At 40.9% G+C, this 15,323-nt stretch overlaps 1 protein-coding gene across 3 annotated transcripts in view; it reads left to right on the plus strand.

Moving 5' to 3' along the window:
• The window catches only part of EPHA3 (EPH receptor A3), a 216,187-nt gene extending 201,089 nt beyond the window's left edge, over positions 1–15,098 (plus strand). For all 3 annotated transcript variants that reach the window (XM_062623993.1, XM_062623994.1, XM_062623996.1), the window contains 3 exons: positions 1,478–1,671; positions 12,788–12,943; positions 14,416–15,098. In XM_062623993.1, the coding sequence (XP_062479977.1) occupies positions 1,478–1,671; positions 12,788–12,943; positions 14,416–14,521 (456 nt within the window). In that variant the 3' untranslated portion in view covers positions 14,522–15,098. The remainder of the gene's footprint in view (positions 1–1,477; positions 1,672–12,787; positions 12,944–14,415) is intronic.
• The last annotated feature ends 225 nt before the right edge of the window (positions 15,099–15,323 follow it).

Consider the following 15,323-nt stretch of genomic DNA (forward strand, 5'->3'; position numbering starts at 1 on the left):
CTGGAAGTAATCAAGGGATAAAATAGAGAAGTAGAGTGATCTGATTAGGAGACTTTCAATACAGGCTTCTTTGCAACATTAGTAAACTGTCCAAGCCTGCAATCAAAATGATTAATGGATCTCTTCCAGTATTTTTGCAAGAAGCATAACATTTCCCCAAATAAGATTTTTATTGTATCTATTTTGGGATCTTTTTCTGTTGTGTTATTTATCCTAGATTTATTCCACAGGAGTTACTTATGAACTGAATTATCTGCAGTAGAGTCACTATCACAAATAGATTTTCCAAGGGGTTGGTATGTATTGTCACCAGTGCTACATTAAAAAAAGTCAGTAACACAGTTGTCAGACATTTTCTAAACTACTTTATGAGGAAAAAGAGAAGAAAACTTCCTTTCAAATGAGTACCTCTGAAACCCAAGTCTGCAAAAAAAACGTGTATTTCTTTTAGTTAGTCATGAATGTTCCTTTCCATTGGTTTTGGAGATTAAGAAAATGTGTTATATAAGCTGATACAAACAGAGTGCCTTTAATAATATTGTATTAAAATCAGAAACAGAAGGGTTAACCTGTTTATGTGCCTCTGCTTAGTGGCTGCTTAAACCGTGGCCCATTTTCCTGTCCCTGTTCTTATTTGGAATACTTTGTCCTGGTTTTGTATTAACCAATCCACACAAAAAGGAAAACATTACAGAATATGGCTTCATCACTGCTATGAAGCCTTTTAATACCACCTTTTTACTAGGGTGTAACAACTATTGATCAATCCTGCAGCATCTATCACACTGTGAATAAAACCCCAATGTACACAGTGATGCAGTCGATACTGTGAGAATATATACGATGCAATATTGCATCATTGTATTACAAAGCTTCATAACAATGTAAATTCTATGCTACCTTTTTTGTCAATCTATACAAATGATAGAAGGATTAGGCCTGCCCTGCGTAGTAGCGTACAGTTATCCTCATGGTTAAGTTTGAACAGCGTTTTCTGGCCCTGTGCGATAGTCCACAAGACCTCCTATCTATCAGTTCAGGGTGTCCCGTGAGAGGCTGAGCTGGTTTTCTGCCAAGTGCAGTGCCCACTGGTGAGTGTGGAAAGTGTGCGTTGCTAAGGGTGATCAGATGAGAGATATTCAAGACCTTTTGAAGTCTGGCATAGTTAAACAAGCACCCCACTAACTGTAGCTGCTGTTTATGGATGTAGTTCAATCAAGTGTGAGTTTTGAAGATCCTATCAAGACTCTCACCTTCTTCAAAGTCACACACTGTATCTTAACTCCCCTTTCTGTATGCCTAATTTACTGCCTGGTTTACTTTGCAGATAAACCAGAGGCATTACATGACAAGACAATTAGTGAATAAACCCATTTGTTTAAACACAGAATGTCCATGTTAAGGTGGCTCGCAGAACTGATAAAAACGAGTTGATTTAACTGCCTTTAAGTCTCCAAAAACTTTTATCCTTGTGCAGGTGATTAAGGCTGTTGATGAAGGGTACCGCTTGCCACCTCCTATGGACTGCCCAGCTGCCTTGTATCAGCTGATGCTGGACTGCTGGCAGAAAGACAGAAACAACAGACCCAAGTTTGAGCAGATTGTCAGCATCCTGGATAAGCTGATCCGTAATCCCAGCAGTCTGAAGATAATCACCAATGCGGCGGCAAGGTGACATATTAGATCTTACATTGCGCATAAATAAATGTCTTTGATTTCTTCGCCTTCCATAATTAGCATTTGTTCCCCCTCTTTTTCAACTTTTAACTGTAGCTGTTTGTAATCTTGAAAGCTAGAGAAAGCTTCCTGGCTATTGCTTTTGGAGGATTTTATACTGTTATTATTATTTTGCTATTATTTATTCTAATTGTGAAAAGCTGTTCTGCTAGGGTTATGAAACCCACCGTAAGACTGAGCAGAGGTTTGTGGGAAAAATGCAGATGGCAGATTTAGCCATTATAGAATCACAGAATGGTTTGGGTAGGAAGGGACCTTAAAAACCATCTAGTTCAAATCCCCCTGTCACAGGCAGGGACACCTTCCAGAGATGGGGCAGCCACAACTTCTCTGGGAAACCTGTTCCATTGTCTCATCACCCTCACAGTAATGAACTTCTTCCTTATGTTTAATCCCAGTCTACCATCTTTCAGTTTAAGGTCATTCGCCCTTGTCCTGTCACTACATGGCCTTACAAAAAGTCCTCCATCTTTCTTGTAGGCACCCTTTAGGTACTGGAAGGCTGCTAGATGATCTCACTGTCACTCATTACTCCCCAGTGACAGACAGTGGGATTTAGGGTCCAGGTGGTGGGCACACCAGCGTGAGTGTTGCAGTTGTTAGGAAAGCAGTTGTAGCAGTTCAGGGAATGTGTGATCCATGATCTCTCCATCTCACTCTTACCCTGTCAGTGCCTGTAGACCAACCCAGTCTATCCTTAAACTGTAGTATGACCAAGAATTACGTATGACAACGTGAGGGGTGCTGCGCAGTCCTATGCAGATTTAGAAACCCCTGATCTCCCCCATGTAACCATTGCTAAAACTGACTAATTTCAAACCTCAGACGTGTCTGTAAAGCTGCAGTACCCTCTTTGTGTCCCGCAGAGGGGCATGGCTGGCAGGTTATCTGCAGTGGGAGCCGGTGCCGTTGCTGGCCAGGGATGGAACACTGGAGGTCCAGCATTGGTTTCTGACAGACTGACAGAGAAAAATGAGGAGCCAGACTTAAAATGGGTTTGGATCTTGCTGTAGCCTTATGTGCAGAAACGTGTAACTGATACAAAAGGGCAGTGAGTCAGGGCAGCTCCTCGAGGAGACACACGGTCAGATCCCTGCCAGTATCCTTGTGCTGTCAGCAGCTGGAAAGGGACAGGCATTGCTGCAGAGGTAAAGCACTCTGCGACTCAGCCCGGAGGTCCCACGGGATTATGTTGGCTCAAACGTCTGCTCTCAGTTGTTATTTGAGGCTGTAGTACTCCCACAGCACCTCTCCTCGTACCTGTAATAAGCAATTAATCTAAATTATAGAGGTCCCAGCTCTCTTTTACCCATGTCTGTGGTGCTACTGGAAGAATGCTGAGGCTTTATGCCCACCATGTGCTTGTAGGTGTTCAGAATATACTTGGTCAGGAAAAAATGTTGAAGCTGACGATGTCTGTTGCAGAAACAAAGCCTGTCTCTTCTTACAGATTTTAGGACTGATGTTTGTTTAAAATAGTCACAGCACTGTTGTATCTTATTTAAGAACACATTGCTGGAGGTGCATAGGATATCCCTGTCCTGTGATACGTTACTGTTAACTGACTCCAACTGAAGGATCTCCGTGTGCTTGATTGTACATCTGATTCCAGGCCATAGCCCGGGCATGTTCTGTGCTAATACCTCATAGGAATACAGGAGGGAAGTAAAAGGCTTCAGTTCTGTATTTCCCTTTCAGTTTTCTATCCCCTCTGGCCACTCCATGGCATCTAATAATTTCTTGGTACCCGAGGGATTGCTTTTATCCTTATTGATCATCTCGTTGCAGACCATTCTACCTGCATGTGAACATTACATTGACAAAAGGGTTTTGTAACCTCAGCACAGCAAATGTTTCGTAATACCTTTCCTGGTGTAATGTTTCATCTCAAATTCACATGAAAATTCCTTTTCTATTCCTTATCAAGTACAGAATATGGCTGATTTCTTTCTTACCTGGCAAGATTCACTTTTTAATCAGGTGGCCACCTTAAGCTCTTGCTAACAAGACTTGCGCTGGTTATGGGCACATGGGTGTTTTGTGTCCTTTAGGCTGCCTGGAGTTATCTAGCTCTGCAAAAAGGCTGTAGGCATGGAACTCGATACACAAGAAATGGTGCAAGTCATGCAGTTCTCTAAAGCATAACCTCATGATATTTTTATTTGATTTATGTCTTGCTGTTCTTTCCTGTTTTCTGAGCATAACATTCATTTTCATAACAAGAGTCCTTGGGTTGTTTGGATATCTTTAGGGTGGAAGTGAGTTCATAGTTCTTCCAGTTTTGATCAAGCTCATTATTTTTCTTCTTGAGTTTATGACTTTTTTAGTCCACTGTGGATTAGTTCACATTTGTGAACGTTGTGTGCAGATACAAAGCAGATGGAAAGTTTTCTCAACTTGAGCAGGAGAGACAGAATCACTTCACCCACCTGCTAGCCAGTTGGTGAGGTTGTGGTCTGAAAGGGCTTATTAGTTGCTGTTTCATTTATGTGGGAAGAAAAAGGTAACCCAAGAGTCAAGCAACTGGAAATACTTTATATACACTACAAATCTTAAACATACTCCTAACATTTCATTTTCTTTGTTTCATTTTTTTTCCACTTATTTATATTTCTGTCTTTTTTTGCTTATCTGTATTTCTGATTCCCATCATATATATATATAAAATCAGCATTATATATGTATATAATGTATATCTATGATGGCTCTCTAGAATTACAATGTATAGGATCATTTTACATACGTGAGTTTTATTCTTACACAGCCATTTGAAAAAAAAAGATACTTAAAACACAGTGTATAATTAAAAATATATGTAAAGCATTTCTGTGTCCCAAAGTGAATTAAGCTCTTGGAGGATAGTGTGACCTTGAGATATGAGCATTGTGATATGGTATTCAGGCAACCCAAGTGTTATGGCAGCTTTCCTATTATTGCTGGGTATGTTCACATCTGTGATGTAGGTGTGACTAAAGTCACTTAGTCTTCATGAGCGTGCTATAAAATGGGAATAGTCGAGTTAATCCACAACATCGGCCAAGAAAAATTATTTTTTCAAAAATGAAAAATGTTTCTAATTCCAACACATGATTTTTTAGAAATTCTGGATTTCTGTGAGGTCTCCAATTGCTTTCAAAACTGACAAGGAATCCACATGAAAAAAAAAAAAAACAGCCTTCTTCTATGTTTGCTTTTGTTTCTGTATAACCTTTTGGTAATGTGAAAATCACTGGGGTGTTCTTTCTAACACTGCAAGCACATATTTAGGAAAGGAGGAAAGAATTATATGGCAAATAAGGGGAGAAAACTGGCTGAGAATTCAGGATTTTTCTTTATTAAGTGGTCTGTAACCCTTTATTTTGGTGTATATTTCTGGCTGTATTAATAGCTATATCTAAGTGCAAGGATTAGCTTCTTTGGGTCTTCACAGGTCCTTATTCTGCACTGTGAATTGGGAGGAGGGTCTCAGAGACAGCAGATTTTAATGGGACATTTATCATTCACTATTTTTATTCTCAGTTCATATCTAGCCCAAGCACTCGACATGGAGAAGTCTTTATCACGTCTTACTGCTTATGGTTCTCTAAAACTGCCTGATTCTTTTTGTCCACTTCTTAACAAAGATGCCACTAATGTGGTTTCAAACACATCTGTAAAACAGTTTTCCATTTGGATATGCAGCTATCATATGTTTTTCAAAATCTGTTAGCTCTCCTTTTATTTTGGAAGATGTTGAAACGCCATCGTTTCACAGGCAGCTGTGTTATTTGGGCTTAAAACTGTTATTTTGTTTAGCTAACGTTTCTGTGTCTCTGACAATTTACATTACCTTCCACACAGGAGGATTAATTAGCAAGTCTGTCCCAAATCTTTGAAGATGAAGGTGTTACTTACAGGCTAACCAGTAGCTGTTAATAGGATTCAGCATCTGTTTCTTCTGGCATGGCACTACCTTTAGTATGAAATACATGGAAAAGACAGAGCATGTTCAGCAAAGGCAGTAAGCTTCAGTAAAGCCAATTGGTTTCATAAACAGAGGCAGGACACTCTTGCACTTCATAGACACCTCCCTCTGCTCTCCAAGCACTGCTTGCAGCATCAGCCAGCCACAGCTTTTCAGTCAGTCCTTCAGTTTAAGATACTTCCAAAGAGTTAAAAACCTGATTCTATGCTCTAACGTATAGAAGCTTCTGAAGCAGAGCTTTCTTTTGTAATTTGTACTTTCAAGCATTCCTTTTAGTCCACTCGTCTGCTCTGGATAACACCATAAATGTTAAGTGTTGCAAAGGGTGGGATTTCTGAATGCACATACAAAGTCAAAAGCTGATTCAAAATATGTAACTATATTGGAAGGAAAAAGCATTATTTCTGGATTGTACTGCAGCACTGGTGGTAGATTTGGTTTCAGAGCTCTTTAATGTGTCAAAGTTCTCCATTTAAACCGTAAGTTCTACTGCTATTGCTATAGAAAACAAGAAAGGCTGGAAAAAAAACAAGAAAGTCGCTTATTTTCAGTAAAAGCATAGCTGAAATTCTTTTAATATAGGCCAGGAAATGTAGGGGCCCAGGGTCAGTTATTTTCCTGGTGAAAATAGGAAAGCGAAAATGGGCATGGATAATTCCTCGCATGTTCTTTCACGTGTTAGCAAGTTGTTTACAACCCTATCCTGATTTTCTTGAGTTGGATGTGGTGTTTGAATTATTCACTGGAGCAATTTCCTTGAGCGGTTTTGGGAGGACCTGTTGTTTGCAGGTAGTTAATTGTAAGTGTTCACCGCTCAGCATGTGCTTTGCTGCTCGTTATTGTGCTGCTCTCGATGGCGTCAGGTGTCATGCTTGCTCTCCAATGTCCAGAGGCATCATTTGCAATTGAAAATCTAAGTTTGCTTCTCACAAAGTTTGTGTCCACTTAAAATCTGATGATTCAGTGGAAACTCTCTAGAATGCTATAGCTTGGTAGGGTATCTATGGAAATTAAGCACAATAGGAGCAGTGCACAGGTCAAATAAAAAATTCAGGCTGCTTCATTATGCAGCATAATTCGAGCCCTGTTTCTACAATAATATTTGCAACGAAATAACTATTTGTGTTGGCTGAACATCTTGTTGAAGTGTTCTCTTGTTTTGCCATTCAGGTCAGAAGGCTTCAGATGCTTGACATTCATTGCTGACCTGCTTGAATATCGCTTGTTTGCTTGTCCCTATTAGGACCTTCTAGACTAGAGAGATGAAGGAAGGAGATTTCAGTGTTACTTGGAGCATTTCAGAGAGGGTTTATGTTTTGAGGTTGTCCAGGCGCTAACAACCCGGTCTGGTTTTGGCCAAAGGCTGTGTAATGCAAGCCTACGTGTGAATATTTTGCCTCGTTCAAAACCCAGCAACAATATAATCCGTGACCTAAAATGGACTGCTCGCTCTAAAAGAATTCAAGTAATGTAAGCTTACAACGCTAGCTCTCTTTTCTGAAGTCTGTGAGACATAAAATAGTGAATTTATGGAGGAGGGGGGAAACTTAACTACGAATCACAAAGTAAAATGGAAGATTAAATTATATTCCTTGGTGTCTAATCATAGTTTGGGTTGGGTGAGGAATCCAGGGCTTAAACTGAGGAGGTTTTTAGGGACTTGAGCTAGTTAGCATGCTAGAGGCAGAAAAGCCCTATTTTCACCTGCCTTTCCCAGCAGTCATTAATACCATGCCTGAGGCAGACACGAATCAGCCATTGTTCCTTCAAAGTTCCAAGTCGCTGGGGCTCACTGTTAACCGAGACAGTAAAACATCTATTTGCAGTTTCACACCTCTAATTTGACCCGGCTGGTGAAACTCGGAGGAGAACTCTTAGCAGACCGAGTTGGGTACCGTATAATTTCAATAGGAACATCAGCGGGTGGCCCGATCGTGAGCGGCTGCTGCTCACTGTGATTTCGGGGATGGAGGGGGGTTGTTCTGCTGGTCTCAGCTCGATGTGCCGGGCTTACAATGTGAAGCCCTCGTTAGCGTTAATGGCAGGTCTGCGCTGGAAATGCTGGGAAGGAAACGGCACAGAGCCATTGCCTGATGCGGCGGACGCCGCTCCAAACGTCGGTAGGAATTTACAACGCGGCCAAATGTGAGATGTAAGGGGCAAATCATATGCACCAAAAGGTAGATGCAAGAGCCAGGAAAGCATTTTAAGAGCTCTCGGAGGCATTTTTCTCTCCCTCTTGTAAAGAGCCTGTAGGCCGTCCTAACAATAATGACTGATTGCTGTTAAGGGTCTGTCTCTGGGCCAGCTAGGCATCCCAGGAAATGGCCGTGGGATGTTACTTTTGTGGCTTAAAAACGCAGCTTAAGCTCTATTATGAGAAAAAAGAAAAGCATTTCAGCAGCGTGCTGGTCTTTTTTGCCTTCAGTGGTTTGGTGGTGGGAACAAGTAAATTGAGGAGCATGGCAGACCCAGCCATATGATTTATTACCTCACTGGGACACTGAAAAGATACAAGCCCCTGAAAAGCATGTTCTGAAGGGCAGCTAAAGAAGTAGGGAAGGCAGAAGGACTGACCTATATGGCAGTTGAAGTTTTATCTCTGCTTTATCCTAGAGCAAGCTGTGGTAAGTTTTTTGCCAGCGGGCAACATGGAGCTAGAAAGCAAGAAGTCCAGGATGATGTCTAGAGAGGTTTAATTCTTTGCAGGCGGCCATCAGCCTCACCTGCATTCTTTTCCCTGTTGGTTATTTGTATTATCCCTCTTCATTTCTCCAGCTCTCTTTTGCCTTTATTCTGAGAGTGTGCATGCATCAGATATAGCCCCTTGGGAAAAGCAAATGTGTCACCCTAGGAGGTGAAATGTATTTTAGGACTAAGTTACAGATTTTGCTAAGCGTACCCTAAAAATTAGCATGAAGAGGTGGAACGCCAAAGATTCTTATCTTTAAGGTCCAGGGATAATCAAGTAAACACAATGACTTCTCCTTGGCATGTCATTTATTTACTAGTCTCCTGTTGCTACACATGTGTACTTATGATACTGCTTGCTGCAGAAGATAAAACTCAAGTTTGCTTTGTATGCCATGTGTTAGCTTTTGGTTTATTTTCCTCTTGAAATAGGAGCTACCCTTCTGTTAGACCCGAATTCTGTGCTTTAGCTTGCCATAATCATAAAGCACATAGGATTTGTATTCAAACAAGGCCGGGCTCCCTCCTAGGGGGCAATTTCACTTTAGAAAATCAGGCTATAATTACCTAAAATTTGCCACAGGAAATTACTTTATGATTTTTAAATGCTTTCCCATTTAAAAGAAACTGATTGCAGAAGGGGAAGTCCTGATTTACAAACTTAAGGTTGCTTGTATTGTTTGGAGGAAGGGATGGAAAGAGGCTACTGCAATATGAGTCCAGGATCAGATGTACACAAGTTCTCAGTGTGTTTGCAGAATGCTACCCCTCATGCAGAAGAAGTGGAAGGATGTTTTCCTTTTATTTGCCTCAGTTCCTGGATTTTGCAAGTTAATGTACCCCTTTTTTTGCCAGGCAGCAGCCTACCAGAGATGAGATTTTCATGCTGTGTTGGGACTGGTTCTAATGACATTTTCTGTGTCTTTGTCATTACTAGATGGTGCAGCATAAGTTTCCCTGTGTTGTTACAAAAGGCTGTGCTAATGATAACAAACTATAGTTCTTCTTGCTACTGCAGATGACTCAAAGGTTAATTCCAACTGTTAACATAATGAGCACATCCAGAGAAAGCTTTCAGGAAGGGGGTATTTTGTAACTGGTACCTTGCTGTTAAATTTGTCTCTCTAACCTGATCCTTGCTGATTTCTTTTCAGTGCACCACATGTCAGTAAATAAAGCTCTGTAGATAGACCCACAGTCAGGGTGAACAGGACAGAAAGCCTTTCCATGACTGTCAAAAGACAACATGATAGGGTATATTGTTGTTGGTCAAAGCAACAAAGTGAAAAGACTTCCAAGAGAAAAAGAGAGGGGAAAGAAGAAAAGACAAGACAGAGGGAAATGTTCCATTTCACTTCCCCTGAGCAAACATGTAATTTCCATGATTTCTTTTTAATGACTCTCTTCTGAAGCTAGTAGGTACTGATTTATGAAAAGCTGTAAAAGATCAGGTGGAACCCTGCAGGACATCGTTTACAGCTGCACGGATTGCAACCCATCTAATTTGTCTAGTAAAGTGTGAGCTCATGGCGCACATCACCCAGACCATAAATTTCATGGTCAGACCTTCTGTCTAGGGGCTGGGTCAGGGGAGGAGGGAAAAACTGCCTGTGTGTGCAGATGCTCTGAAAGCCCAGCTTTCCCTTGGTGCATGTGAGGAGACATCACAGGCTCTTCGAAGTGAGACAAATTCCTGCTCATTGATAAACTGTCCAGATGTCCTCTCTGAGGAGGAAAGTAACTAATTTTTCTTTGGAATCCTACAAGGAGAAAAATGATACTTTACAGTGCTGGTTATTCTGAGGTCACTTGCATTAAAATTAGGTCATATTTTTTGTCTCAATGATGCTTTGATCCAAGTAATAAACATAAAAGCTCTTTTGGGCCATTCTAATTCCTAATCCTAGAGACCTGTTCTGTTTCAACTTGTTTATACTTTTCTTTTTTTTCATTAGTGATTCTTGAGTCAGGCCTTGCTTTATTGGATTTAAGTTAAAAAGACATACTAGGCTTGGAAAAGAAGAAGTCCATGCTTTATCACTAAGAGCACTTCATAAATAATAAATGTCTTGGGATTCCAGATGCTATACCCAAAAAACTATAAATAAAAAGCGTTGGCTCTTCTTGGAACAAACAGTAGTCAGGGAGATGCAGGCTGTACAGCTACTGAATAAGACTGTTTTGGACCTGATTATCAAACCTAAGCCTTTAACTGGAGAGTGTTTAAAGCTTTGTGTCACAAAGGTGCCTAAGATCTGGTTTTAAGATGTAACCCAGAGTGTGCTGCAGCTTCTGTCCTCAGCTCGGCCTTTGCGTCTCTGTGGCCACGCTGTGCTTTCCCTTCTTTAGTGTTTTTGGGGCAGAGCAGGTTTCTGGTGTCATCTGTCTCTTTCCCTTCCATCTGCAGCTGCTCTCAGGATGTGAGGTCCATAGCTGGTGCCAGTGATCATGGTCATTTGCAGCAGCTCCTTGTCATGGCTGGGGCTCTGGAGGGAAGGTAGTCAGGTGAAAAGTCCTATGAGGGATATTGCTGCTTGGAGACCTGGTGACCATTGATGGTGAATCTTCAGCGATGTTATGTCCATTTGTGGTTTGGAAGTTAAGATTTTGAAGCATTTTTTAGTATGGCCTGCCATCGCAGAAGGGAAAAAGACATGAAAATAATTTCCTGAGCCTGAAAGAAGTCAACTGATTGATAACAATTGGCGAAGCATCAGTAGTACAAGGTGCTGTTTAATATGTAGCCGATACCAAAAGTTATTGTTTCGCAAAGCTATATTGTTCTTTTCTTCAAAGGTAAAAGTCTTGGTGTAATTAATGTGGCATCTCCTGATTCCACTGAAAATCATGTGTACCTCAAGGGTAGAGTTTTACTATTGTAGTACTGCTACTACTATTGTTGTCATATTTCTACTAAGGGTACTATTGCAGTGCTGCTGATCTCAAACTTAATAAAAACTTCTGTTGGGATTAAGAAGTTTTGCTTGGGTTTTCCAGGCTGCTTATGAGCTTAAACTTACTGGTATTTACCTACTTTATTCTCTTTGGTGCCTTTACAATCTCTCCCCATTTCTTTTGTTCAGTGTTCAGAGATGGCTTGGGTTTGGGGTGAAGAGGGTGTTTTACAATCCAGATCACTTCTCCAGTACCAGCAGCTGTCAAGTACCCTTTGCTCCGCGTAATCACTGCCTTTAAATTATGGTGTTAGTCTGACCACCTCTCATTTTCACTTCTTCCCAGTCACAAAAGTGACATCAGATGGATTCCGTTGTAGTAGTCAAACTCCTGTGCAAGTGATGTTTCACTAGAACCACAGGGAAAAAGAATGGTGGGGCAGAAAATAGGCTGTAAAGCTGCAGTGATAACTGCTTTGGATATCCTCTAGCTCAGTCTCCTGTGCTTATGAGTAGCACAATAACAGCAGCACAGCTAAGCACATGCTTAGCTTTAAGCCTGAGGTGGACACCTTAGACACTTCACTTAAAATGGAGCACGTATGTTTCTGAATGGTGGCCAAAAGCTGTCCAATGTGGACATATGATTATCAGTGGAGGGAAAATTGCAGAAATAAGAGTTGATGTCTGACTAGTTGAGGAAGTCATTATTGTACTAATTAGCACTAAGAGAGAAAGGCGACTAGAATCAGTAAGATCTCTTGTCAGTAGAAAGAAATTACTGATCATATTGCTATTCAGGGGCTCCTCACACCTCTTAGAATAAGATAGCAAGTCAATGAGGAGGAACAGCTGAGAACAGGTTCATCTATCTGAGAGCTGCATGTGTCCTCCAAGCTGTTTGCCTACCGTTTCAGGTAGGAAAAACCTCATGCCTGGAAATGTAGGTATCTCTCCATGTTCTGAAATGGTAGTCCAGAGAGCTAGCTAGGCTCATTTGTGGTATTGTTAGGTGGCTAAAATGATGTGCATTAGAGCCTAGCGTCTTCATAGGCAAGGCCTGGCATTTGTTTTGAGTCTTGATGCTCTCAAATAAGAAGTTACAGTATGCTCTCAAGACCACAAAACCAAGAATATTCATAGCAGGCAGAACTGAATTTCTGGATCAATATGGGAGCAGTCATTTTTTGCCATTTGCAATACGGAAGGTTCTTCGCACATTAAATTGTAAGGTAGCAATACGCTTCATGAATTGGTGATGCTTCAGTGACTTAAACATCGGCGTGAGAAGCTGGTGCTCTTAAGCGAGATGATTATGCCGTGTTTATCAGAGCTGCCAGCGTAAGTACATGTGGTCACTTCAGCAGCAGATAACTTCCACAGATGAATAGAAAAACCACGTCTAGCCTGGAAGCTCCTGCCAGCGCTAAGTTTAGACACAAAATAAATCCATATGTATCTCTGCTCTCTAACTTCCCTTGCATTCCTTTCTTTATTTCAGGCCATCAAATCTTCTCCTGGACCAAAGTAACATTGACATTTCAGCCTTCCGCACGACGGGTGATTGGCTCAATGGTTTTCGGACAGGGCAGTGCAAAGACATTTTCACAGGCGTGGAATACAGTTCCTGTGATACAATAGCCAAGATTTCTACAGAGTAAGTTTGAATTGACTAGAGTTCTTCTTCACTGGCGTGGCTGGCGGTACAAGTTAAACCAGAAGTACAACAGTAGTGGTTGTATATGGAGTTTTTACTGGATATTCTTACATTTGTTCCATTATATTCCTACATTTAAAGAGACTAATATAAAGTATTGTTACAGTTGTAATACAGATGCAGGAAATCTAGATGCTCTGGTGACTGTATGAAGGACACAATCCCATAACTTTTTCTCACTAGTGGTAAGGAATTTCCCAGTTTCACCAGTATTATTGGGTGTTATTTCCCAGTAACACTGTGCCTCCTCTGGTACACCAGCATCATTTTTCTTTCACTCACAGTTTAGGACTTTGTTGTTTTTTTTATATTCAGCCTTTTATATGGGGCTTTCCGTACAACTGGCATGTGTGTCAGTCTTTCCTTTATCGCTCATCCTGTATTCCATCAAACTAAGTGAGACAGAGCAAGCCCTTTGTAGATGCTTTTCTCCTACGTGCTAATTATTCAGAGGCCAAACTCCCTCCTGCCTCCAGTTTTGACATTTAAACACGCTACACTTGGAAGTTTACAACTTGCAAGTTTATTACATTTAAATGCAATCCATCTTTGTCCTGGTGATAAGGAAGAGCAGGGTAGTGTTCTCCCTGCACCTGAAAAGACATCAAGTACAGTTATGAACCTAGTGCCAAAGGAAATCTCGGTTCCCTGTTGGGCTAGCTGGGTACACAACTATTTTTTAAGCAGCAGCTGTGGTACCGACAGTTAAACACATCAGTGCTGTTAATTATTGTATTATTGCAACTATAAAAAGCCTGATAATGTCTTTTTATAGCACCCTTTGGGGACAGTGCAGAAATCCTCTAGGAATGCCCAATTTCCTGTGAGCCAGTGGTTAATTAGCCCTTCACAAGTGTTAAACCACTTGTGTGTTGTGGAAGGAACAAAGGGATTGGGCAGCTTGGAGAAATGAGCGGTGGAAAACAGGGTAGATGCTGGAATCTTGGCCATGCAGCTGTTAATCTCAAAGCTGATACCAGAGTTAAGACAACCGTTCAGAGGGCTCAGCACATGGTAGCGAGATTTCAGCACTGCTCAGGAAAAGCCTGACAGGGATTGGAGATGTTAGGCTCAAGATTGCAGCTGGCCCGGAATTGAGCCCCTTGCCCCTAAATCCCAGTGCCTGTATCACTGGAGAACACTGTTTCATTGTCTTTCCTTCCAGGTAAGCAAACACTAAAATGCTAAATGAGTTTTTACTCCTTTTTTTTTGCTGCCTCCTGCTGCTTTCATACAGTGTCTGTCAGTATTTTCTGTACCAGAGCTTGTCTTTCAGCAATACCACCATACCTGGAGGACTCCTCCACTGCGGCAGTATAAGATGACCGAGTTGATTGCTGTTTGCTCGCATCAGCGCTGGGAAACACAGAGACAGTACACTGCAACTGATGCTGCTTCTCTTTTTTTTCCAGTGACATGAAGAAAGTTGGCGTTACAGTTGTGGGGCCTCAAAAGAAGGTTGTGAGCAGTATCAAAGCTCTAGAAACTCATACAAAGAACAGCCCCGTTCCTGTGTAAGGTACCAAAATGATGTTGCTCAGGAGAGAAGAAAAGTTGTGTCACAGGTCAAAAGTGATGGCTGATAAACGGCAGAATTTAAAGGAGTTCTTTGCAACAGCTGTGGAAACCTAATGGTTGAAATTTGAAACCCACTAAGATACTCAAATGTTGAGTATAAATGCCTTAAAAATAGGAGCGAACTTGTTTTCTATCTGTTAATCCTAAAGGGTGGGTGCTCTTGACTGACTGTTAATACAGATAGTAAATTTCAAAAGAGAAATATGTAAAAATCCTTCCAAGTAAAAACCAGTGATACTAAAACATAGAGCCATTTGAATATTAAGTGACTGAATAACACGAGAAACCCATGGACATAAAAGCTGTGTATTTGATCTATACAGCAAACAAGAAGAAAGAAAGACTTGCAGTATTTTTATACAGAAGAGATCTGTAACAGGTATTTTATTTCTTTAAAAGCAAGGAAAATAGAGGACAATACCTCACAACCTGTCTGGCCATATTTACTATAATGTCATTGTAACATGCTATTTCCACTTCAGAAAGGAACACCGAAATAAAGTTTGTAGTGGCTTTGCATTAGTTGACAAAAGATTTTCGCCATTATGTTAGCTTCCCTAATTGTGTTCATTTAAATAGAACAAGTCTTAATTTTTAAAAGACTTATTTATTTCCTTTGATTTTTTTTTTTTTCCATTATTGTTTATATTTATACTTCAATACCTTAACCTGGCTGTAGTATTGCCAAGTGCCAAATGTTATCAGAAGTTCATTAGTTCAACCTGAGAAGTTGTCTGAGGGT

The sequence above is a fragment of the Pezoporus occidentalis genome, unplaced genomic scaffold, assembly GCF_034315485.1.
Source record: "Pezoporus occidentalis ecotype Australia unplaced genomic scaffold, CSIRO_AGI_Poc_V1 ctg26, whole genome shotgun sequence".
Classification (NCBI taxonomy): domain Eukaryota; kingdom Metazoa; phylum Chordata; class Aves; order Psittaciformes; family Psittacidae; genus Pezoporus; species Pezoporus occidentalis.